The sequence below is a fragment of the Calypte anna genome, chromosome 1, assembly GCF_003957555.1.
Source record: "Calypte anna isolate BGI_N300 chromosome 1, bCalAnn1_v1.p, whole genome shotgun sequence".
Taxonomy (NCBI): Eukaryota; Metazoa; Chordata; class Aves; order Apodiformes; family Trochilidae; genus Calypte; species Calypte anna.
The window spans coordinates 9,688,663-9,716,204 of NC_044244.1; the positions used below are offsets into that span (position 1 = coordinate 9,688,663).

Below are 27,542 nucleotides of genomic sequence, written 5' to 3' on the forward strand. Positions count from 1 at the left end.
GTAGATGCCCAGCTGCACATTATGTGCCTTGGCAGTAAAAGTGGCCAACAGCATCCTGGGCTGTGTTACCAGAAGCATGGCAGTAGATCAAGGGAAGTGACTGTCCCCTTGTGCTCAGGACATGTCAGACTGTCAAGATACTGTCTTCAGTCTGCCCCACCATCAACACAAGACACTGGCAAATGGAAGTGAGTACAGCAGAAAGTCACTGAGTTGTTGGGGCTGTAGAACCTGTTCAGAGAGCAGAAGCTGAGGGACAGGGCTTGTTCATTCTGAAGAGACAGTTTTTCTGGGGGGACACAGTATCAGCCATTCCATACCAATGAGGAGCTTATCAACAAGAAGAAGGCAGGCTCTTTACAGTGATACATGACAGGAGGATGAGGGGATATGGGCATTATTTGAAAAAGTAGAAACTAATACTAGATATAAAGAGAATCTTCTTCATTTAACTATAAAGATGTGTAAATCTATGGTGTTTTGTGACTTACTTAAACGTCCCTCCATTTTAGAATGGGAAGGAGTATGTGGCCTGCTCACTAAATAAAGCTGTGTGGACAAGAACAGTATGACAAAGAAAGCAGAAAAATTCAGAACAGATGAAGGGTGCAGATTGTGTTTTGACTAATACAGTGCTGACTGTATTAGTTTAGACCAAGACTAAATGGTCTTTCTTGCCTTTGCTAAAAAGTCTCGAGGTGCTCCAGGGTGTAAGTTGATGATGAATAAGGTCACTATGTCTGCATTTATGAATATATTTAAGAAAACACTGTCACCACTGGCATATCTTACTTTAGGATAGCACCATCACTCCACATACGCAGCGTGAGCTACCATCCAGAAGGTAATAGAACAGAGCAATATTTCCAATCCCTGACCCTATCCTCCAGTTTAAGTTTCACAAAAAAAATATATGATAGATATATCCTTTGTTCTTCTCCAGTACCAGCACCGTGATTATTGGAGACATAATGCAAAGTGAAGGAGAGGGATGTGTCTCTAGCTTCCTTCTTAGCACAGCTGAATGTTGGGCAAGTCTACACATCAACGTGCCCAAAGTTTTTAGCAGGTGTAAATCATCTCTTCTTACCAAAGATAACAAAACTTTCCCTAATTTATTAAACATTAGAACAGCTTAACTAGGTCAGAAATAAGATTTGTCTAGTCCTTCATCATGGCTTTGACAAGGTATTTAAAAATATAAGGTACAATATTCTCACACTTTTTGAAGCACTGATTACTTCTTTGCATTTAATGCAAAACTACTCTTTGCCCAAAGAGTTTTGTTTATTCATTGTATTATTCCTAGCATATACACCTACATATCTAACAAGTTGCGTTATATTATATCCTTTTTTTTACGTCCATTTACAAGAATTGCCCTGCTGTTTCTTAAATGCCAAAGCAGATACACATGGAAAAGTTCAAATTTAACATTTTAAACAATGAAGTTCAGCTGTTGGTGTCATCTATTAAGCCATTGGTTTCTATCAATAAACAGATATTTTTATCAGTGCCTACTGGTTTTTTTTATAGATTTAAAGTATAAGTCTACGATAGATGATGCCATAAATTCTGGTGTAACAGATCATCCAAAAAGAAAAGATCTGTTTATTTTCTTTTTGAGTAGATGTTATAAGTGCTCCAAGATGCTAATTTGTAAAACATTTTGTGATCCTTCAGGATGATAAGCAGTGTGCAAATCAGCATGAAGCAGATTTGTAGATGATATAAATCAGTGCCCTGCTATTAAAACAACTGGAGTATATTTTAATTTCATCAGCTCAAGATTTGGCCTCATGTATATTTTATGCTTTAATTGTAAATGGCCAAGAAGTGGAATTACTGAGAAGGCATAATCATGTTTCTAGGAAACAACTTAATTAAAGCTAATTTCATTTAGAAAGTGCCAAAACAATTACCCTGAGCACAATCTTGAAAGTGTCATACCTATCTAGACAACCATGCTTTTAAAAGTATCATCAGTTTTTATATTTTACAGAACTGTATAGGAATAATAATGCAAGTAAAAATTTGGTTTGGGTTGTATTATACATACTACTTTTCCTTCTGCTTTCCAGTTGTGTAAGTTAACTTGGTTTTGTTTGCTTTGTAAGGTTTCCTTTCCATCTGTTCTCCAGACTGTCAAGATTGCTTTATCACAGCTGTGCTATCTAAATAAATAGCTTTTATTTCTTCACAGGACTTTTCAGTCTGAACTCTGCAAAATGAAATCATTGGGTTTTTTCTGTGGCTGACAATTCTTTTTCATATAGGCAATGGAACACGCTGTAAAATTGTTCTGGCAGATAAGGGCCTACCCACACCCTAGCATATGTCTGGTCCAGATAAGGCTGGAGGAGGAACATGGAGATAATGTCTAGTAAATGAACACAAGAGGAAGGTGTGTTCTGGCTCTGTTCACAGCCAAATAGAGTTGGAAGACTTTGTATTGTTTGATTTGATTAATAGTTCTCGTTATAACATGGCATTTTGGCATATTGCAAAATCTTTCATGCCTAATGTTTTGTTTTCATTCTTTATCCTCATGCATTTTTCTAATTGGTACCACTGAACCTGCCTGAAAAAGGTCACTGTTGTGCCTCATTGTTATGAATCAGACATCTGGGTTTGAATTTTGTTACTGAAAATATTATTAGAAAGTGATGAAAACCATAGTTGGATGTGATTTTTTTCTTCCCTTGGTGGTATATCTGTGCACAATTAATCTTTATTTTGTGGATTAAAAATATCTTCCATTTCAAACTACTCAGAGACATGTTTTGTGGCCCTCATCTGAGTTTTATGATTTAAACCTTTTTAATTTCCCCCATTTTACTTCTGTATAGATATAGCTTCAAAGCACATAATATCAAAATGTAGTAAACCAGACATGCTTTTACAGAAACACTGATTTTCAACTACCATATTGAAGGCTATGGTCTTGTGCTTTTAGAAATCCAAATCAGAAACATTTTAAAAATATTCTTTTTTAAATTTGAAACACCTAGAAGTCTATTAAAAAGTCATTTCTATGCCATGACAGGAGCTGGACTGTAACTGATGCTCATGCATACAGTTTCCAGTTTGCACAAATTCATGCGTAATTACTGAAAATCTGTTATACATTCTAATTGCTTCTTTACTCTCTTTGCTCATCTAATTAGATAGACAAATGGTTTCATACTTTGAAAAATCAGCTCAGAGGAATATTTGTTTGAGTTAGCACACAAACAATGTTTGCACAGAGCTTCTGGGTCATGCACCTGCATTTGTGTGTCTGGGTTGAAGTTGTTGCTAAGGTACAGGATGCTAATAATTAAACAATCACACCGTGCTTTTAGAGATGGAATTCTATTTACTTTTGTAACAGAAAACATACCTGGAAAATTAATTTTCACCCATGTGTAAAGGCAGAACCACTAAAACCACCAACCACCTGATACACCTTGAATTCTTCGGGTTTTATCCATTTTTTTCTTTTTTCTTCTTCTTTTCTTCTTCTTTTCTTCTTCTTTTCTTCTCCTTTTCTTCTTCTCTTCTTTTCTTTCCTCTCCTTTTCTTTTCTTTTCTTTTCTTTTCTTTTCTTTTCTTTCTTTTCTTTTCTTTTCTTTTCTTTTCTTTTCTTTTCTTTATTTCTTTTCTTTTCCTTTCTTTTCTTTTCCTTTCTTTTCTTTTCTTTTCTTTTCTTTTCTTTTCTTTTCTTTTCTTTTCTTTTCTTTTCTTTTCTTTTCTTTTCTTTTCTTTTCTTTTCTTTTCTTTTCTTTTCTTTTCTTTTCTTTTCTTTTCTTTTTTTTCCTTTCTTTTCTTTTCTTTTCTATTTTTCTTTTGCTTTGCTTTGCTTTGCTTTGCTTTCCCTTTCCTTTCCCTTTCCTTTTTATTTTATTTTTATTTTTTAACTTTAATTTCTAATTTCTTTAAGGGGTTATTGACATTTGTTTGGGAAGACATGTTGAATCATTGCTTAGGTGCTAAAATAGTTCCATGAAAGCTGTTTCTACTCTAATGGCTGTAGTGGAGATCCTCCCTTTAGTCATAAAAAGATTATAAGATTTTATGAACTTCCCTGTGACCAGAGCAACAGGAACAGAGTGGCATACTCTTTATCTTCATAATCAAGAAAAACAACCAAACTATAACTTCTCAGGTTTGGTCAGCCTATTTCAGAAAAATAAGTTATTTTGTGACCGCAGGGTCATGTTTCTAGTTTGTGCTCTTTTGCTACTGTGACACAACAAAATATACAAGGAGATTTGATTTCATAGTTGGCTGAGATACACTGAGAGGATACACAAGGTCAGAGTAAATTAATTGAACACAAAGGACCTAATGGTCAAGCTAAGGAAAATAAAAATTTTTGTTTTAAATTGCTTTGCAGTGATGCTTGCCAGGTCACCAGTGACAGAAATTTTTGTATATACATATGCATATATATACACACACATATATATATTTATATATATATGTTATACATATTATTATATATTTATATATAATAAATATAATAATCATTATATAATGCATATATAATTAATATGCACCAATGAAACCATTTTGACATCTGGAAAGATCTTAAAAGACAAATAAAATGACCTATTTAAAGTAACAAAATATGTTAATTGCCAAAGAATCTTTTGGCCACTCAGTATTATTAATAATTTTATTAATGTTTTTCTCAAAGACTGGAATTCTCTCAAAAGTAACTCTGTTTTTTCATGCTTGAAATCTTCCTCAAAGATTCTAAATGTGTATTTTCAGCCATATAAGTCACTGGATCACAAATACATCTTTGTTTGTTTATCAAAGTTTAAAACAAATTTAGTTGCATGATCTATCTTGTTAAAGTTTAGCATTAGACTTTCTGGGTATTGGAGGTTTGGGGGCTGTTTTTTTCCTTAGCATCTGAAGGCTTTAGTTCCGATTAGATAGGAGTGTAGGATTACAGCCTTGGGAGATCAGTAAAAAGAATTGCAATTAATTAACAGTCTTCTAGCTTTGAAGCATCCTAAAAAGGATTGGATCTGAAATGTGTAAAATTCCCTTTGAAGAGATGTTTTCCTGAATATATTTTCCATAAAAATCAATGCTTAAAGTTCAAAAATATGCCCTCTCTAATTCAAAGCCCAGTGATCTGCTTTGTGATGGTTAACTGGTCTTGTGTCTTCTAAGGAAGAGAACAGTAGTTCATTAATCTGAAAATCTAAAATTGAAAGATGAATGTGTGGTTTAACAAAATAGTCAGAGATGGAAATTAAGACTTCAAGATATTTTTTAAATTAGCCAAAAAAAAAAAACCAAAACCAAAAAAACCCAAAAATACCAAGGGGAAAAGAGACCTGGGAAACTGTATGACTGATATTTTTAAACTGTCTGCAAGCAAGGCGGTAGGATGGGCAATGTTATTGCAAAGAAAAGTAGCAAACTGACTATTTCCAATAGATATTGACTAGATATGAATAGGTTTGAAATTATGTCTTCATGTAAGAAGACATATCAACATCCAAGCAGTATTTGTTTTTCAGCCTGGACAGAACACTTGAAGTTCAAGAAGTAACTCATTCATTTTGACTGCCAAGAATGGAATTTTGTAATTTCAGCTAAAATATTTCTTCTACTAATGTTTTTACAGCATAATAACAATGAAATACAATTTTCTAATTAAATACAGACAAATGAAGTTAAATCATGTAACCCATGATTTTTTCCAGCAAAAGCATGTGCAAACACACACACCCTCTTCTGTGGCTGCCTCTTAGCAAACATGCTGCTATCTAAAACATAGCAGTCATACATTTCACTCTAAACACTGAAAATATAGTCTTTTCAAAGTGTCTAAGAATAAAATCCTGCATATATTACATATAAAGTATAATAAATATATTTCCACATATAGGTGGGAAATAATTGAGGAGTAATATGTACACCTTAGAATTGCAAATCAGAACCAGTATGTCAGCTATGATTTTCAAAGTTATCTGGCATAGGTATATCCATACAACTGCCTCCTATCAATTGCCTTGTCTGCCTATTTATATGACAAACCACCTCTCTGTTACAATTAAGCCATAGGAGGCAGAAATACTATCCTGGATTGAGCCAGGAGAGAACCAATTTTCATTCTAGGATTTTTACTTTTCAGTTAACTGTCTTCTAAGCAGCAGCACTTGCTGCAGTTAACAGCATGTTTTTCAGTTAGTGTCTACTTCTAGGACTGATCACTCTCAACATTTATAGCTACAGCTGGAGAGTGGTCTGGCATTTGTCACTGCTTGGTTCTGCAAAATGTCCTATGCTCCAGAAAGAGAAAGGGAGTAAAGGGGTCAGACCTGCATTCCCCCTGTGGAGCAGAACAGACAGGTGACTAAAGAAAGGTCAAAGGTGACCAAAATTGGCCAAAGTATTCCATCCCATACGTGTCATACTTGGTATAAATTTGAGGATTCCCTTCATTCGTCTGCATTTGATCCCAATCCCTTCTCTCCTGAATCTGTTCCTGCACCCACCTCTGAACTGCTGCTGACTCCAGCAGCTCAGCCTGGGATTTTCCAGTCCTACTCTGCAGCCTTGGTGGTGACGTGAGCATTATTGGATGGCAGCATGATAGTGGTTTTGTATATATTTGTATATATTTTATAGTTTTCCTTTTCATCACTACTGTTCCATTAAAGCTGTGTAGTTTAGTTTCTGAGCCATAAATCTCCATTATTCTCTATCCTTTCCCTGTAGGGGAGCAAGAGGGGTTAATAGAGAGCATCTGTCAGCCCAATGTTAAACTGCAACAGATACCAGTATAGAATTTCATGAGAAAACTGAGTCTGTAGAGTTACTCCCATACATAATGAAATGTACTGATATGTTCAAAACGCCATATGTTGACTGTGTGAGTTAAAAGTGAGTTACTGTGTGCTTCTGTGTGTGTGTGTGTGTTTTATACTAAGAATAGTTGTTTATTGGCTTTGCTGCACCTAATAGTTCCCAGCTGTGAGCCTCAGACCTGTAAAATATTAATGAGTCTTTTCATAGTGTTTGCTCAGAAGTCCTCTGGTAAATGTGCAGAGCAATCACATGAATTCCTAAGGCCTAAGGATGGACTAAAGTTAAAGTGCTTTTACTGGGGTACATGTTCACTATATGCAATGATGTGTTTATCTTTTTAAAGACTATATTTTTCAACTTTTGTAAAGGACATTTAGACCCATCCTTAAAATGGTGAATTTGATTTCCCTATCGAGTCATGAAAAAGAAACTTAAACAGTGTTAAATTTAAAATTTGCATTGAAATAAGGTAATTAAATTAAAATAATAATGCATTTTGTTCCAATTACACTGAAAAATAAGTCCCCTCAAAAAAAATTATCTTAGAATTTCCCATAGCACTGTTCCAGAGTAGCAATATGGCTATTATTTAAAACAGCATCATTTCTGTATATCCATTTATGTTAGAAACCAGCCAAGCAGCAGTATGTTTAGTTAATTACTTATCACCTAGACCAAGTTTATATTTAAACTTGATTACATGGTACATTTTGAAGTATAAATTTAATCACATGCGCACACATATAATTAGCTAGTTATTAGCTTAGTATTATTGTTCACTATAGTTTTATTTTTATTATATGAGTCTCTCTATCTTTTTTGGAGGGTCCCCATCAAGATTAGAGGGATCCTTTTTCCATTCTTAATTTGATCTTAAAGGAGGCAGAGACAACTAGCCAACTGTTCACTTCACATGTCAAAAAAAAAAAAAAGGGCTTAAAAATGTTACATGCTTTTGCATTACATTTGCATTACTTTACAGTCCCAGGTGTAAAGTCTTACGAGAAGCTGACTTACTTGAAAAAGGTACTTAGGGCTTCAAATTATTTAAAAAAAAAAAGAAAAGAAAAAAAAAAAAGAAAAAAAAAAAAAGAAGACAAATGTGCAGAGGGTGGAGGGGCCAAGCTGGTTAAAATTTTTAGCAAAAGTTTCGAGGAACTTACTAGCAAATTTCATACTATCATCTGAGTATTCACAACCCTTGCTGAAGATACTTGAGCATGCTTGCACAGCGTTTCATAGTGGATCTTTGGACTGTCAAAGTTGCACAATAAATAATTTAAACATGGTAAGACATTCTTGCCGTACCAAATATTTGTATAGTTGTAACTTACAGTTATTGCTGTCAGAGGGTTGGGTTACATATTCCCTAAATCTCTTATCTGTTCTTAAAATATCAAGGCTAAATATCACCACGTAGGTAAAGCAAAAATACAGACTCTGAAATGGGTTTATATGACAGAACTGAACTTTACCTCAGACTTGGATATAAATATCATCAAGAGGTGAATTATGTTCACCTTATGCATATAGAACTCCTACCTCTACTCCCAGTAGTACCCTACCAAAATAAATTTATCCTGTTTCACACTATGGTGGATAAACAAGAAAAGATCTGGGTTGCAAAGGGTGTTGTTGATCATCTGTGCTACAAACTCAAGTTCTGTCATACCATTTATCATACACTAGCCCTCATCCCTCATCCTTGGCTGTCAGCCCATACTTAAACCATTCACTAAAACCTCCATATACTGATAGCACATTACCTGTGGTCATCCAGTCATTGAATCCCCACCCAGATTTTGCTGCACTGTGTCACAAGATGGAGGTCTAGTGGAAATATACAATCTCCTCAAAACTGATCTGTATCCATCTTGTCTGGCATGCACCACTAGATGTGTTGTTGAACTTCTCACATGCTCCAGCAACACATACTGCTCTGTCATATAGCAGTCACTTCATCTCAGTGCATTAAATCTCCCAGTGAACACTAATTACATTGCTGTAGCTGTAAGAAGTCCTCATGTATTTCCTTTTAATTCCTCACCATTTTTTTTTTGGGTTGCTCTTTCCCACCTGTACTGCCAGTAAAATAGGATACCACATTTTGTTATAGGCTTGCAGTGGTGGAATGAGCTGTTTCCTTATGTGGAAACTTTCCTTCATGTTTCCAACCATGACAATTCTGTTATTCTGTGAATTTCTGCTAAACCCCTTAAGTCACAACTCTTCTGTGTCCTTCCTTACCTTTATATTGTTCTATACAGGATCCATGCAAGTGTCTGAACACCAGGCACATTCCAAAAGAAACGAGAATACTTGTTATGAAGCAAGGGGAGGAACAAACCATCTGGATTTAACTAAATCTAGCAGGAACTTCTTTCACCAGAAACTCTTCCTTCTAAAACAAACTCAGGGCTGACTTATCAAACACTAATAGTGCTGTGAGGAAAACATATCTAAAAAGATATAGTTTTGCTAACAGATTATATGGTGAGCTTCCTATAGCTGATTAGTCTAATCACTCTGTAGATTTGACTTCTTAATTTAATAAATTGAAAGGTAGTTATTTAGCCAGTACAATGGAGATGGGAAAATCAGCCTTTACATTGCAAAGTCAAAGTGTGAATCATCTCATATGAAATTTTCTTCAAAGAAGAAATTTGTTTTTCTTGTAGCATGAAAAATTGGTAATGCATAAGATTAGCTTGTGATACTATTTTTTTTAAGCTTTGGTTAATTCTTATTGTTCTGTACATAAGGGACATTAGTGATCTGCTTGTCTCCAGCTGAAATAATTGGTGATCATAATTTTTTCATCTTTGTAATTTTCAAAAAGTGAGAAAATATGTTAGGTTTAATTATGCTTTACAAAGACCAGTGTAGGCTTTCTCCATTCTGATAATTTTATTATATTCTATATATTATATTTTATTATGTATTTATTATACTTTATTATATTTCTTTGATGCAAAAAATATCAATTAAAAATAAATATGGAAGGAAAATAATAGTATCTGTCAAATATAGATTTATGTCAATTTATGTCAAATTGAGCTGGAGCTCAGTGGTCTCTGCCTGTCACCATATATATGATTCCAAAAGTTCAGCTACTGTAATTTTTCAGCTAAGTTGTATGCATGTTTTAGGCATATGATAAAGCTGTCCTTTAAATCCACATTTGACATGGATTTCTAGCAATTTAATATAATTAATCTTCCAACCACAGCCAGAAGTTATTGGTGACATCTTCTACTAACATCAGATGAGTTGCTATATTTATTTCTTTCCAGTGAATTATTCATAGTTTCATCTCTGTTTACAGTTTTCTTTTTCTTTTGATCACAGGCAATGGACTGGGAATCAGGGTTGTAGGTGGGAAAGAAATTCCAGGAACTGGAGGGGAAATTGGAGCTTACATTGCCAAGATCTTGCCAGGTGGCAATGCAGAGCAGACAGGAAAACTGATAGAAGGTAAGATAAATGTATTGTCAAGAAAATGAAACCATGAGAGAGTTGGAAATTCAGTAGAATTATTTATAATACATGTTATTGTGTACTATTGTTTGGCATAACAAGTTTAATCTTGTGCAAGGAGTGAGGGGCATCAGAGAGGCCCCCTAAACCTACATGAGTCTCAAAGCAGAAAAGGACTGATAGGTCATTTTGTGACTTCTGCAGCCAGAGAGAATCCCCACAATGAGCAGGATTATGGCATTTTACCTACATGCTGTCTGTGCTGGGGGTAAGACTAGAGTCCAGCCATGAAGATACATCTAACACATACCATAGACACCATGGACATGCTGGTTTTGAAGATCTTTGGTCTGTCTTGATCATCTAAGTCTCTATGTTGGGGATTAGTTACATTTCTTAGTTGCACAGTGCTCTCTGCTACATGCACTAACTTTTTTTGAATCCCCTAAACTCAGACTTTACTGAGTTAAATTAACTGGGAGTGTCTTCCTCATCTTATTGACTTTAAGTAGACTGCATTAGACTACACATCTTTTTAGGCAACTATAGATAGATTAATAATTACATTTCCTTGAACTATTACAAAGGTGATAACTGTCTGATAACACTTTGGTTTTGTTCATAATCACATAAATGGTCCTTTATCTGTATAGCTGTTTTTTATTTCCTTTTTCATTTTAATATCTCTATGAACCTGAAACGTCAGTTTATCCATCAACAAAAATGTAATAAATTTCTTTCTAGTTCATTCAACCAGTTATTCTTATTTCTCCAGCAAAATGAGGTATCCAGAAAAAAAATAACAACAGAAAGAAGCAAGAAAAGTAATTCTCCCAGGTGGAATGCAGTTCACAAAAATTTTACGAATAGTAAATATGCAACAAAAATCATGATTAAGTCAAAAGTACGTTTTTAGATAGAAAAGCTGAGTAACTTGATTATGTATCATATTCGCAAGGAATAGCTTAAATATGTTCTTGGTTTTACAGAAGTGGTGTCACCTGTATCATGCTCTCTGCTCCATTATCATGCTTTATTGCTTCTTTTCCAATATTTTAAAGACATACACAGAAGAGGTGCACATACAACAATGTCAGTGTCAGTTTAAAGCTGAAGTGAAGAAATGATCAATAAAAAAATCTTCCTTTCTTCCATATAGAGTTTATTCTGCCATTCATATTATGTGGGTACTATCTCTATGAAAGAATAATGTTACTTCTTGCACAGAAATGATGAAAGAATTTACCTCAACTTATTGTATTTTTAAACGAGTATTTTGGCTCCTTCCATCCAAAGGGTAGGTCTTCCATAGCTGTGCTAGATCATTCCTGGATTCTTTTAGTACCAAGCAGGTAAAGAGGAGATTGTGGTTATTCAATATTTTCCTGTGAGTGGACATTGCAAGAAAGAGGATGAACAGTTACTTCTTGGAATTATTTCCAGTCTTCTGGTTTCTCTCATCAGTAACTTTTCCAGGAACTGAAGACTGAAGAAAATTTTCACTCCCCATGTAGCTGTATTTTAACAGTCCTCAAGAGTATCTGGGACTTAAAATAACTACAGTTCAGACATGGCAATTTGCTTTTCTGTCTGTTCACAGAGTTTATTTTGAAGTTATATCTGCATTTAATAGAAAGAAGAACAGGACAGTAAAATATTTATTCCATTGTTTCTTTCTCCCATCACATGATCAGTCATTGTTTTGGTCTGACCTTTATGCAATTATCCTAGACTTGGGTATGTTGGCATAAATCAAATCCATCAAAACCACTATAATTAATCTGTAGAACTTGTCCACACAGTATCCCAGAATATGTGGTACCATGGACATGATACTTTGTCAGAGAGAAAAAATGCTTTCTGCAGAATGTGCCATTACCATAGCACACAAGAAAAACATTTTCCCTTACTGTAATTTACCTTTTAAATCTTGCCATTATATCTAGTTTACTTTTTATGTCATTTTGGATGGCTGTCATAAATCAACAAAGAATATTTGGCTACCTCACTCTTAGTTTTGCTTCGCTATTTTAGTGGAAACATGACTGATGTACGTTTAATATCTACATTTCATAAGAGATAAAATTTGTCAAGGTCTTCAATAATACTTATCCTGATCTGTGTAAATCCAGACAAATTGTTTATGCTGCCAATATTGCTGATACTGTTGTGTCTGAAAACAGAAACCAGCCTTAATTTCTTTTTGAGTAATTATGTCTTTTACATCACACAGAGAAAACTTTATATGTCATTATCTGAAAATGACAATTACAAAATAATTTTTATAGTAATAATGAGTCACTTATTCTGATGAAATGCTCTGATTTCAAGTTAGAATGTATACCTATTCATCAAGTAAACATATCCTGATGTTATCACAAGTTAATATCTTGACTCATTAACCTTTCTAAAAACATGATTCACTGCAAAAACTCCCATCAATTTAATGTATCTCTCTAATTTTAAAAACAGAGCAGCTCTGAAAATTCTATCAATAATATAAGGAAGGAAAGATTTTCCATGCTTATGAAGGATGGCAAAGTCCTACCTGCATCCTGCATGACTGGATCTATGAAGAAATGACACAGTTAGAATTACAAATAGCATCCCTTTCCTTGGAGAACAGCAATCCATAAAGTTTAAATACCTTTGGTGGAGTTTTAGTGCTGAGAAGTGTATTTATGGTTCTGACTGGCAAATATCAGTTTTCTTGGTTCTCTCACCTTGAGTTGCTTTCGGATGTCAAAAATATCTCTGATTCATCTCTCACTGGCATTACAAAAACTGGAGGTGGAAGACTCATTCCACTGAGCTCATAAAGTGCAGAGACTGTATCAGTTTGATAGATGTGTCTGTGCTCCCTCTCATGTTGACAGAGACAGTTCAGTTATATTCCACCTGGTAAATCTACTGGGTGAATGACATTTTATCCTTCTAGTATTATTCAGAAATAGATGAACCTACAGTAAAGAGCAGAAATTAAATATTATTGTGTTAAAAAAACTGTTACAAATTTGCTGGATGTCCTTAGCATTCAAGTTTTCTTATTGGACCATTTCAAGAGGCTGACTGGAGAGTCTGGGAACTGGTGAACCATGGGTGTCTTTGTTCCAAGTTTTCAGTCAGGCAAGCAGATTGTGTTTCAGTGCTGACATTTACCAAGATGAAGAGACTCCCTGACTTTCCAGTCTCCTGGCAAGTCTGGGAAACCTGCACAGCCTAAAAGCTAATGGTGAACTTGATTTGTGGTGACCTCACTGCCCTCATGGTCAATCCACTCAACACCACGCTTTATGGTGGTGCATGTTTATTTTAATATGTGTGCCTCATTCAAATAGTATCTTCCCAACCTTAAAAATACAAAAATCATATATAGTGAAGACAAAAACTCTTATTATTAAAAATACTGAAGTAGCACCACCAGTGCAAGTTTCAGTTTTATAGCAAATGTAACAATGTAACATTTTTAGCATAACATTAAAGAATGCCACCTACCTTATGAATCACAGAGAGTCACTGCAGAATTTTTGGTATATAAGCAGTCCATGCTAGCAAAGAGAATGCTCTTCAATTCAGTAGAATCTTACATTTTACAATTTAATAGAAATATTCATCGTACAGGGATATTTTAAGCTTCCCCATCCTCACACTTGTCCAATAGTAGTATAAGAAAAACTACCTGATGTATGCACAAGCAATGAAAGATAATGGAACCCAGTTAAAGCTGTTAAGTAGGTAAGAGAAGAGAAAATGCATTTTTATTTGAGACGTCTAAGTAGTTAATGGTGCTGCGTCACTCAGTCCAATCCTTAGGCACTTGTTTTGATCTAAATTAGTAACTACTCCCCCTAGGATGCAGGAAACATTGCTTCTCAAAATACCATGAAGTTCTTCTAAGAAAATGAGTCCAACTGTCATTGCCAGTACACATAGTTAATAAAAAACAAAGTTATAATAAGGTTATAAGGAGGTGTATATGATGTATATGATGGTAAAAAGGAAAGACATTATGTTAGGCAGAAATCTACTACAGATAACTGACTCAGGTGACCACTCAGAAATGTGACTAAAATGTAAGCAGGTTTAGGAAATGTGGGATCCCTATGTAGCACCTTTGGGTGTAGAAAGCTTGAAGAAAACCAACAGATTCATGGTGTGAGAGCAATCTCTCATGCACAGTGCAGTCTGCATTAAGTCGAGGAAAATACCTTGAGTATTTATAGTACCTGTGTTTCCTCTGAGGGGAATGAAAATAAGGCTAATGAGCAGACTAGAGAGGAGATGGTCAATATGGGGAGATGATTAATTGCACTTTGGCTGACTAGTATAAGTAAGATGAATCTGGGCATAAGCAATGTTGGTTAGAAGCTGTTGGAATGTTACCATCACTGTTTAATCTGAGAAGTATTTCCTGGGTTCTGGACAGCAACGTCTTTCAGTAGAAGCAGATTTCTTACTTGTCCAGGTGAACATGCCAACTTTCAGAAGCTGTTTTACCTCAGCCATGCCTCAAAGATGATCATGTCTTTTCAGATCATGTTTTCAATTATAATTTTCAAGTTTAAAGTCCTTAAGGGATATAATTACTAACACTGGAAACACGTGATGTCTTTCAAGTCCTCTGAGAAAAACAGTGGGCCATGCAATGGATAATTGACTAGTCCATGAAAGGATTATAAAGAAAATGTTAAGCATAATTTCTCTACAGCTTGTTTGAAACACTTTGGAGCTAGTTTGGATAGCAGCAAGTGCTGAATGAGAAGACCAGATCCAGGTTCAGAAGGTCTTTTGTATGTGTAATAGCTGTTCATCTTATCAAAACTATCTCTTATCATGCTTTGGATGTTGCTTGGAAAATGGAATGTGGCTGGAATGGTCATGGGCACCTAAATAGTTGGAAAAGCAGAACAGAAGCAGTAAGTCACTATCCTCCCCCCTACTCCTCTTGCTTCACTTTCCTCTTAGCCTTGAGTTATAGATGGGTTCAAGTGTAACACAAACTGCTCTTGGTCATCTGTTGGTAGGAATTGCAATAGGAACCAAATCTTTCTGAATTTTAAAAGGCTGTAGTGAGTGCTGCTTTCTGTTTAGCCAGCTAAAATTAGAAACACTGATTGGGGCATTACAGTGAAAAGAGATTTTCCAGTCCCCATGATGGCTGGGCTAGTGAAGAGCCAGCATCCCTTCTTGTCTGCCTCTGATAGTTACACTCCTGGCAGAAAGTAGATAGCATGATGAAGCTGGAACATGATGATAAGAAATTAAAAGGAACATAAGAAGGGAAGGAAAATTCTCAAAAAACTTTGGATATGGTCTTAAGTGAACAAAAATACTTTTACCATCCTGCACTTCCATTTTGCAGTTTAGCTGCTTTAATTTATTACCACATCAGAGAAAACAAAGAAATAACTTTACCCTGTTCTCTGTGCATTCGTCTTTGTGATTTATTGTGCTGTCCATGCTTTTTCTGAGGGTTAGAAGAGAGAACAGCTTGCTCTCAACATATCCCTTGGGCTACAGACTCAGGTTTATCTGTCCCAGCAGAAACTGACTTTATCAAAGGAAGTGTGCACAAAATAACAGGCAATGCCTGTTATAAAACATAGCTCATTTGAAAGCTTTGCTCCAAAGCTCTTTAGAAATGGCTTAATCTAAATCAACCCCTAAATGCCCGTTATCAGCAGCAAATCTTCACTTGTGTAGTTGTACTTCTCTCATCCATGTATTTTGTTTTGCCTTGTACTTCTTTCAGATAAGTAATAATAAATATATGTGCAATGTCATTCTTGCTAAGTGTGGCTGTGAGCATTGAGCATATAAGAAAAATATACTTCAAGACACTTAGAAATAAATGAAAGAAAAAATCTATTCTAAAATGAAGTGGAAAAAACTTGCCAACCAAGTGTATCATATACATGTTGCAGTTAGCCTTGTATCTGTTAAAATCAAGCAAGCAAGGAAGAAAGCTTTCTCATTCTGGTTTAGCCATTTCATATGCAATCCTACTAAATCCTACATGGTCTCAATCATGTTCTTGACATGGACAGGAGGTGAGCTGTATTGAGAGTTCAGTTTGCCCACTTGCTGCAATAGGAGAAAGAAATCAGAAGCAGTGTAAGGAGTGAGAATTTTTCAGCATCTGTGTGGGGCTGACAGAAGCGGGAAGAAAAGCTTCCATTATGAGTGTTTGATGTGGGAATCTGTGAGAGCTGGTTACTGTGATGCTGTCCATAACTTTATTTACTAAATGCTTGAGGCAATTGAAACACACTTTAAAAGTAATACTTTTCTTTACTTCAGAACACAGGGCTTCTAGTTGATGATTTAGTTCAATCTTCTGGTGGTAACATGATACTACTGAGATTTTGCAAGGATATTTCATTAGAGAACCTCCTGCAGATCTCGAATATCTGTTTTATATGAGCTAAAACAGGTAACATGAGTTTGTAATGTGTATACCTAGCACTGTAATTGCTCTAGATGTAATTTTTCAGCACTACAAATCATCACTGAAAATAGGTATTAGAGATAACTTTGATCTAGGAAGGAATGGAGCAGCTTAACAGACCAAGATTTCAGGATCTTTTTAGAGTAATCTAAAGCAGAAGATAAAAAGAAAATTTATGGGGCATTTATAAAACTCATAAATCTATGAGAAAGAAGCATTATATTAGTTCATATTAGCACCGGTAAAGATCAGACCTCTTATGTAACACAAGTTACAGATTTTTCACTTTTGCATTTAGCCCTGTTTATGCACTGTGTAGACTAGTATAGAATATACCTTCTTTATGATAAAAAACTTTGACAATTTCTGAACTGCTGTGTCATGCAAATTACTCCAGGAAATTGTATTCTTAATAACAAATAAGAAATTGCATAAATTTTCTCTCTGTTTAGTATTAAATATGTAGCTGTAATTTTAAAAGATAAGCAAAATAATCTGGATGCTTCAGTCAGAGGGAAGATGAAGACACAATCACTGGGCTTCCTGGGGGTAATGAGATGGAGAACAGTGACAAAGATCAGGGTAAAAGTCAGATGGTTTATAACCATCACATGGTTTATAACAGAAATCGTGGAGGATCACTGGTAAAAATGGCATTGGTGCTATAACTATCTTTCAATAGCATTCCACTAAGATACTGTAAGAAGGCACTACTAGCTGTTTTAAAGTACTTACCTGGAGCTATGCTATTAGTAAATATTAGACACTGCTTTTGACAGCTGTTATTTTTCAGGACCTTGATGGGTATTTCCTGTTAAGAAGAACATCCAGGTACTTCTTGGAAAGAGTCCTCATTGCTTTCAGAGAATGTGCCTGAATCCCTCTTTCTCTGAGCACAGCAGAAAAAGCACAGATCACAGGTGCTTTGATTTTCTGCCTCTGTTGTTGTTGGCACTTAGCCAGGTGGTCCCAGTCTTCCGCACTCTTCTTGGAATGCTCTTGCTTTTTTCTTCCACTGTGAGTACTATTAAGGTTCATTTGCCTACATAAAAGAGTTTAATTACTTCTTCCATTAGTTTCAATGTAATCTGTCCGTTTTTACATCAGAGACATAGCTTCAGGTCAGACACTGACAACATTACAACATAAGAGTGTATTAAAAGCAAGTTGATGCAGCTCTGTAAGAAGATTGACTTGCGTTTCCTGGTTCTGTATTCGCAGTACACAGTGGCAGAGGTGACAAGGGGGAGGCCATGACTTTTCTGATTTGGCCAGCACTGGAGAGAAAAACAGAGATTGTAGAGTCAGCAGATGCAGAGAGGTGAATCTCAGCTGTAGAGACGGTTTGAGTTGGTAGCCACAAGATGTTCAGGGATGCAGCTACAGCTTCAGTCAAACAGAGGCAGTCTGTCTGGGACTGTAAGAGATAGACTAGGAATTACATTCTCTAGATCATGTTACACCTGATACACAGGCAAATAACAAAAGCAGGGAGACACAGAAACTGTGCCTGGCCCTTTGCATAGCAACTCCTGGCTGTGAGTGCTAAAAGGGAGTTGAATTTCAACTTGAAGCCTCAAAAATTTGTGCTTGTATTGCTCTGTGTCCTGCCTTCTGTTTTCAAGGACAGGCTTCTGTGTAGCAAATTTACAAAGTAAACGGATAAATGTAAATCTTTTAGTACCTAAATGGAGACAAACTTATCTTAACTATGGAAGTAATAAAAGCAACATCCTGTTCCCATTAACTGTATAGGAAACCTAGGTATTTCACTACAAACCTAACATCTCATGAAACACAACCAAGAATATTTAGTTTGTTGCTTTTAAGGAATAATATATATATATGTGCTCACATACATGGGCATTCCAGGAAGAAAAATATTATTACAGTGGTTTTTTTTTTCTTTTTTTTTTATAACCACTGAACTGTGTTGTTTGATAGTGAATTTCCAGCTAAAAATACCATTATTCCATTTCCTACTGTGCAGATTATTGTGGGTTGAAAGTAGCAGACCACCAATCTGATATGGTTTTAGTGTGGAAAAATCCAGTGAAGTTGAAGCAAGGATCATCTTGTACAGGTGAAATTTGGCGGTGTCCTTATAGATAATTTCACCTGCTCTTTGGTTTCAAAAAGTGCATTAAAGCATTTTGCATCTACCCACAGATATTTTAACCTGTTTACAAGACACACTTCCCAGAAGTAAAGACACATCCAAACACCACATTATTCTAGCAATGAAACTAAGTATTTTAACCAGGTGACTTTCTTTAATCACTTGGTATTTTAAAGTATTTTCTAGGTAGTTGTATGCACATTTGAATCCTCTATAAGGAACAGTATTAATTATTAATCATTTACTGTAAAGAAAGAAGGACTGTGGAAAGTGGGTTGTAAAGAAGAACATTATCTGTGTTTTAGGTGGACTTGGATCATGGTAGTATGTACGACTTGGATCAAATTTGGAATTCTTGGTCACAGAGCTTTACTTTGGGGTTTTTAAAATTGACATATCATTCAGAGAAAGGCTGTATTTTCTATAAGGATTGATTAATACAGAGAGGGGAAATTGAGAAAACTAAGATCTAAATTATTTAGATTAAATAAAACAATCTTTGGAGGTACTCTGGATAAAGCTAATAAATCTGTAACCACACTAGTCCAGAATTTTCTAAGGTTTTCTAAACAACTTCTGAAGTATCTGATATCAGCTGTTTTCAAAGGAGATGCTGAAGTAGGCTGTACTTTGTTCTAACCTAATCTGATCTGACAGTGATTCTTTTATTCAATTAAAAGGGTAAAGGAATATGAAGAAAAAAAATTATTTTCTGCAGTCAGTTTTGCAATATAGTAATACATATATAGTAATATATATTATATATACTTATCTATAAGTATATATATTAAGTAATATACACACCTTACAAAAGAGGAATGTTATGTAAATTAATATAGAACATGTTTTAGAAGCCGTCTTAAAGAAAGAAAAAAACCTATGATCACTCTCAAAGAGGTACATAAAAACTTTTTCAAATTTCTTGAAGCATGTTCTGTTCCAAAACTTGATTAAATGATCCCTAAGGTATGGCTGAGAAAATCTCATATGGGAATCTTCAGGTTCTGTGAGATGAAAGGAGCAGATGATTATATTAATTTAGTAGAAAGCAGAGGAAAATATTAATTAAAAATTATTGCTTTTTATCCAGATTAATAATTTTTACTTCAGTTCATATTTGAGACTTACCCTATAAAATTAAGTAGTTATAACTTCACATTTCTATATGAAACGGTTGAAAACCCTCAGCTTGTCATATGCTTGTAATAATACAACTTAACATGTAACTGTAATTGAAGATATTGAATTACAAATTATCGAAATGATGAGTGACTAAAGTTGAAATGATTTCTCCAGGCAAATTCTGAGTATCAGATCTTACTTTTGTTCTCCATTATAACAAAACAAAATATTTTGCCGAAAAAAAATCCTATTTACAAGTTTATCAAAATGGATCAAAGATTTCATTGAAACCTTGGTGCAAGTAGATTGCAACAAGACTTTTCCAACTTTGAAAAGTTTGCAGTTTAAAAAAAATATTAAAAATAAAAAAAATTGTTGGCTCAGAAGTAGGAAGATATGCTCGTTTTTACCTACACAGATCCTAAAATATTTGAGACAGGACTCATTGAAATCTGTATTATTTTTCACTGCATGTAATGGGAGTGCCTCAGGTTCAAAATGAATATTTGATATCTCTCTAAACTCAGAAGCAAGCAGAATTCCATTAAGAACGTTGGAAACTTTGGTCCATTTGAAAACTTCTGAAACAGTTCTGAAACAATGCACCTTACAAGTGCATTAGTACGTTCTAGGAAACTTTTCAAACTGTTTTTTTTATAAGACTTAAGTCTTATATTTTCTGGAAAAATTGAATTAGTCTTGATTTGAATGGTTGTGGGGTTAGAGTATTCATTGATTACGAAATTCAAGGCTTTGCAGACAATTGCATTCAACTCACTAAGGCAGCAATCTTGTAGCAAATAACCATTTGCTTTGGATATTGGAGATCAGATTTCAAGAACAATACATGGTAGAATGAGTATTTTTAGGTCAAGATGTACTGACATTTCCTTTTCTTAGGTGTAACAGCAGAAGCAAACTAGAATATAAAATGTAAAATACTTGGAGTCAAAGAGATTTCAGGCTGCTGATCTCGATGTCAGACATGGGCTGGCAGCAACTGAATTCTCCATGGTCTGAGCTCTGCTCAAGTCTTTTGAAAGGGCTCAGTGTGTGCAAGGTGGTTCACACCCCATTTGAAACATGCACATTTTAAGAATATTTCCAAGTCTACGTATATATATGGTGTAGTTGATCTGACTGCTCTTCAGTAAAAATGTAGTGATTCAGAACCTACCAAGGGAAGAGGGAACCCTAATTCTTGACCTCTTGTAACACAGATGACATTCTGTGTTTCAGATACTTCTGGTTCTAAGGAGAGCTGTGTTTGAAAAGGAGCTAGCTGCTTACTACTAAATTCCATTAAAAATAGGCCACTGGACCCAATATATTTCGAACTGGATCTTGCTCTTTGTCTTTCTCCCAAATTATAGACTCCCAGCTATTATTTAGTGTGATAGTTCAGGCTCTTTTTGGGAAAGCTCTTTGTATGATTTGTTGAAAAAGGTTTTTAAAACTATAGTTTTCAGTTATAATTAGGCCCATCTTTATGTGTAATTTTTCAACTGCTGTTTTGAGGCCAAATACCAACTCACATAGTGGGTAGTTAATTCAACCTGAGACATAAAGTTATAGTACCTAAACCCTTCATGGTACAATTTCCAGTCAAGTAACATCCTCCTTAAATCAATTGAGGTGGCATGTATGTGGGATCAGTTAAATGCCTTAAGAGTAGGAAATTTTTACCATTCATTTTCAACATTCATTTTTTTAATATCCATATATCTGTAGCATTCACATTTTGGCTGCCATCTTCCATAGCACAGGTTACATGAAAAGTATTCACTATTCACATTCAAAGCTCACTATTATCCTCTTTGGGCATTATTAACATAACAAATGGCAACAAGAGAGACTTACCACCCATAGGACACACACTAAGTGTTCATAATAGGAAAATGTCAGATATGTTAAAATAAATAAAACAAAATGGGCTGAAAACAATACTCGGTGTGCATCCACAGAACTAATTCTGAGGGCTTTATGAAGGCTACCTAGGTGGACGTATTTAATCTATAGATTTAAATTTTATATTGGACACACACAAATTTATACTGGATGCTAAACTAAATATAATACACTTTAATATGTATTTACATTGTATAAAAATGAGGGCATTTCCATTAGGACGCTTTCTTAAAAATTATTTCCAATGAAACTGTAAAACACTCCAGTCATCATATGACTGTGATGCTCATTCCAGCTGAATTTTCTTTAGACTTCGGGTTTTAGACTGACTTTCACAAAAGGAATTGTTTGTTAGTGTATTTCTATGTGATGAACTCTTGAAATTAAGTAGTGGCTTCTTTATACGTTTATAACATATTAATCCTACTCCTCTTTGGATGTAAGCTGTCAGTCCAAAATAAAACATGCAGAGTGACTCCAGGCCAGGTTGGATGTGGCTTTGAGCCACGTCTCTAGCAGGAGCTGTTCCTGCCCATGCAGGCAGGGGGCAGAACTAGGTGATTTTTAATGTCCTTCCCAACCCAAACCATTCTATGATTTCATCATTCTGTGTCTCTGCACTCATTTAGGTCTGGAATTAAATTTAAACAGTCTGAGTAACAATAAGCTCTCACATGAAAAAGGTGTGAAAAGTGTCAGCCTTCTGATATTAAGGAAATAGAAAATACTTTGCAGCTTTGATGATGAAGTTTGCTAATAATGTAGAGATACAGAGTAATGAGTCTGTAGCCCTATGTCTACTTCTGAATGTCAAGAACTCCACTGAAATATATTAATAGTTTGATTTAATAATAATGTTCTTTGATCTAAAATGATCTTTCCACCTACTTACATAATGTTATGCATGTACTTATAAGTTGTCATTACAAGGGACATTTCCCTTGGGACTTAATGCTTCCAAATTGAAAGGACATGCTAATGTGAGAAGTAATGTCCTAAGATGATTCAGGTAATTTTCTTGTTGAGAAAGAACCAGACAATCATGTAGCAGTAGTGCTTGTGCTACAGCTGTTCCTTAGTCTGTGGAAGCATAAAGGATTGTCTGGGGTTTTGGTTTGGTTTGGGTTTTTTGTTTGCTTTCATATGGGGTTTTTGTTTGGTTATTTTTGTTTTGGTTTGTTCGTTTTGGTTGACTGGTTGTTTTGTGTGTATGTGTTTATTTGTTTTCTTTTTCATTTAATAAATTTATTCTTCAAAGGCCATCAGGGATAAAGTAGAGGCCCATAGAAGTATATTTACAAAAAGAAACTGGTAATTAAAGACACAGGGAAGATATTTGGGTTCTTCTTACTTGTTCATGTGTTACCTTTCTTCTCTCTTCCCATTCCAAACCAGCTCAGCTCAGCAGGAAGCATGTCCATAATAGCCTTCAAAGATATGTACTAAGACAAGCTGGGTTGGTTTTGCTACTGCACACAGGCCCTGTTCTATGAGGGTTCAGTTTTTAGAAGCAATTTGGAGTCTCAGGCCATCACTCTTTCTGACCACTTTTCATCAGACCAGGAAGAAGACTGCTAACAACTGCTGTTTGTACCATGGCATCAAGGTTGCCTTGGCCCAGGCCAGTGACACATGGACAGACCAAATCACAAATGCACAGAAAATTGAGACAGTCCTATGTTGGATGGTCAGGCTCCATGTTAGCTTCATTATGGTGGATACAACCTAAAAAAAAAGACCAAGCAGACACTAAAGAGGACACTAGGGTGATTTGGTTAGTGCTAGAGCAAAGGATTTCTGGAACTGTGTTGAAAGCAATGGGGTAAAGAGCAAACTCCCATGTACATCATTTGTGTTCATCATGCGTATTAATAGTTAGAATCTGTTTGCTTGGGAAAGATGAGTACCATTTACCTGCCCAGGTGCAATCAGTGGCAGTGCTGCTGATCAATCACCTCAGTGAATAAATGGTTTGAGTATTTCTTAGTAGATAATCTACTCAACAGAACCCCATGAAGTTAACCTTTAAGATGACACAGTAAAAGGAAATGAGTAATTCTGGGTGATGTTCATCACTGTGTGAGCACTGAGCTTACTAAATGAGTTCTGCCATAGTGTGGGTGAAATGGAATCAATCCTTATACTTCATATATTTGCTGCTCATAAATGGTTTCTTTTTGCTAAAAAGAAATAAGCATTGATTTATGTCTAAATAAAGCAAAGCTTCCTATTACCAATTATACTTTTCAAATGGGTCTGTAGTGACTCATTAAAGAGGACTAGAGCTCCTGAGATGTGTGTGAAAGAAAGGACAAAAGGAAGCAAAACTCTGGGCAAGGACTTCATGACTGCTGCTAATGGGGAATGTCCTGGTGACAGCGAAGTAGAAACAGTTTTAGTCTCAGATAAGAAGGGCAAGACACTGTTATTTTTCTTATTTCTAGGCCGCTCTACTATTCTTCTAAGTATCAGCCTATCTCAGTGTAATTCACACAGTGGAAGCTGACTGATTAGGTGAAAAGTAGGGGCTTTCTTCTGATGGAGTAGCTGTAGAGAACATGAGGCAAGAAAAAAACATTTCAAACTGCAAAGGGAAAAGTGAAGATCCAAAGAAGGAACTGAAAATACCTTCAAGCACCACAGTAGGCCTTGTTGAGTTTGATGCAGACAAACTGGAAGGTGTGATAAGAACAGCTTTACAGCAGTTGAGTAGTTACTTAAACACAGAGTGAAAGACAGACTTGCCTACTTGGAAAAATGCCTGTCAGTGGTGGGCACCCATGGGTTGCAATGCCATCTCAGAAGTTCTGTCTCTGAATGGAGACTGGCTGGGGGAAGTCCCCAGCAGCTAGTAGCAGATAAACACTTCTCTGCATTGCCTACAATGTCCATACATATGGAAAAATTTGGTGCCACCTAATGGACTTCCCCATGGACTGAATTTCAGATGTGTTAAATTCTATACAGCAATGTTTTTGCAAGGGATCAGTAAAGGCTTGTTACCTATATTAATTAATTCTTCACACTAAGAATTTCTAATTATAAATCTTGGGATATAATTTGCCTTATTTAGACCTATTTTTACATAACAGAATCACAATATTTCACAATTATGATTGCTCAGTTTGGTGGGGAGGGTGTTTTTGGATAAATTTTATCTAGAAGAAAGAAAATATTTGTATGCAGTTAAAAGCAAGACTTATTTTTCTTCATTTTGCCTCGGAATGAATATTTAGTGGTTTGATGTAAAGAAGCAGAGATTACTGTCTTAATCTTTCACATTGTTTCATGATAATAATTTTAATGTATCAGTCCTGTGAAGATTTTGACCTGTACAAAAGCTTTGGTGAAATGAAAATTCTTAAAAGATTAAACAGGGAAATGATCAAACTCCTTTGTCCTTGTTGACCTATTATCCACATTTGAGCTTCAGTCTACAGAGCTGAAATGTCAGTTTAGCACTTACATTTGACAGTATAAGAATAATGCTTGATATCTCACTTGGGGCATGTTTTTGAAGGAGAGTAGGCCCAGTGAAGATAAAAAGTGAGGATGCAGTGCTGAGAATGCTGTGACAGTTTGGTGTTTATGTGTTGGTTTGATGTGTAACTAATGCACACAAGTTTTAAAAAAAAGGCAGAGGTCATTGTAGGACTAGCATGTAGTTGGTAAGTTAAGACCATGAGACCATCAAAACAGACAGGTTTATTACTGTTGTTGCTACAGGGCAAGAAGGTGCCTGTATAGGCAGCAGTTATTGCTGCACAGCAGCAGAACCAGCAGGATGTGTGCTTGCACTTCCCCACCAGCATGAAGCACTCATCCTGCCAGCACCTTCCCTGCCCCTACCTAAACACAGTTTAATCAAGGCCGACGCCTACACCTTTGACCCAAGAAGACTTAAAGCAAATCTTGTAGGCTCTATTATTCCCTATAGGTTTTAGCCTGCTCCATTACTTCAGTAAAAAACTCCACAGTGCCTTCAGGAGACTTGAAAATGGGGGCTGAAACTACCAGCCCTGTCCTTCTTTTGCCTCTCATCAGCCGAAGGAGGGGCCTTCTTTTGGCAGCTCTCATCCTTGGGATGGTAACACTGGCTGCCCCCCGAGGGAAACTGCTTTAGGGGCATGAATAACATTTCTAGAGCTATAGTTATCAGAAAGGTGATGTGATATCATACACTTGTTTATCTTTTCTGTAACTTCTCTCCTACTCTGTCTGGCTCAGAGGTGATATATTCTTGCTCTTTGCAGAGTGCTTTTTTCTGCTTTTGTGTGAATCCTGGTTCTTATATCAAGTTTTTATCCTGCGACTTGAATTTCAAAAATTCATCACAATATAATAAAAAAGCTTATTTGAAAAAATACATAGAGGAGGTGAGAATAGCATAGAACTCGCCAACAGTTTGTATTCTGTTTCCTCAGTTTTCAGGTTATGTTACACTCAGAAATGAGGTACTAGTGAGTAAATTCTACTTTATATTTGAATAATCACATAATGTCAGAACTGCAAAGTTACCCCCAGAATACAGAAGATGATTATCTGACAGAGTGACTCCTATTACAACACATCAAGTAAAGGTCTCACTCTGTCCTATATGAAAGTGATATTTTAAGGTCTTCAGCCATTTTCGTTAAGGCTTGACTTTTAATTAAACAGTGCCATTTGCTAACTGTGAGGAAGTTTCTGTTCATGTGTGTCAAAATAAATAGACATCTGATGCATAACCGTGGCCTTTGCTCATTCTCAGCACGATTTCAGTGTTTGAATTATCACAGTAATTCCACAGTTTTTCTCAGCTGGACTCTAGACCCTTAGTGGTAACCTTGCTGGATACCAGCCAGGCCTTCATCAAGCACGAGTAGACCCCCAGGGAGTGCAGCTCTGTATCAAAAGAGTCTGGCTTCAGGAAGCTCCAACAGATGCATCAGGTTGGGCGTCCCCCATTAAGAGTAACTTTCTTTTAAAATTAGTTATTTCTCTTTTGTGCTTTCTAAATAAACCCACTCACTTGCATACATGTTCTCCTAAGCACTAGGATGTGTGTATCCAAGTGTTATGTCCAAAGAGCAAAGGGATACCAGCCATCAAGTTATCTTCTTATTGTTATCCTCTGGGATCTTAAGTTGGCAACTATGTAATGGTCTTGGAGATGTCTTTTTCACACTTTTAGAAGAGCTGATAGTGATTGTAATCTTATATTTCTCTAGCCCATTCCTCTCTGAGTCACTGGAACATGTTGCTGGATTACTCTCTGGCACTTTCTTCCTTATCTTGGGATCCTGTGGCCTCAGTCCTGGTATTATCATCCCACAATTGTCTCTCTATGGTTCCAGGTTTATTGAGTCCTATGGTTAAGTGTGGCTCTGCATGTCTTTTTTAGGCTGCTTTCCCTTTACTGAGCTAAGTGTCCTGAGAAGACACATGTAAATGTGCTGGGAGCTTGATGACTTGCTAACAATCTGAGTGGCAACTAGAATACCACAGAGTAATATGTATTTGCTGTTTCTTTGATGTAGTAATTATGAAGTGGTTTAAATCCTGTCTTTGCTTCGGTCTTTCATTACTGAAAATTAAATAACTGTACTCATTGCTCTAGAGTTTCAGTGAACAGTATATTTTGAAAAATATTTCTTTTTCTGAAACTATGAA

The 27,542-nt window shown here is 35.7% G+C and overlaps 1 protein-coding gene across 1 annotated transcript in view; it reads left to right on the top strand.

Moving 5' to 3' along the window:
* PCLO (piccolo presynaptic cytomatrix protein) overlaps positions 1 to 27,542 on the top strand; it is a 281,990-nt gene that overhangs the window by 179,116 nt on the left and 75,332 nt on the right. Inside the window, exon 10 of the mRNA XM_030467444.1 lies at positions 10,165 to 10,290. Coding sequence (XP_030323304.1) covers positions 10,165 to 10,290 — 126 coding nt within the window. The remainder of the gene's footprint in view (positions 1 to 10,164; positions 10,291 to 27,542) is intronic.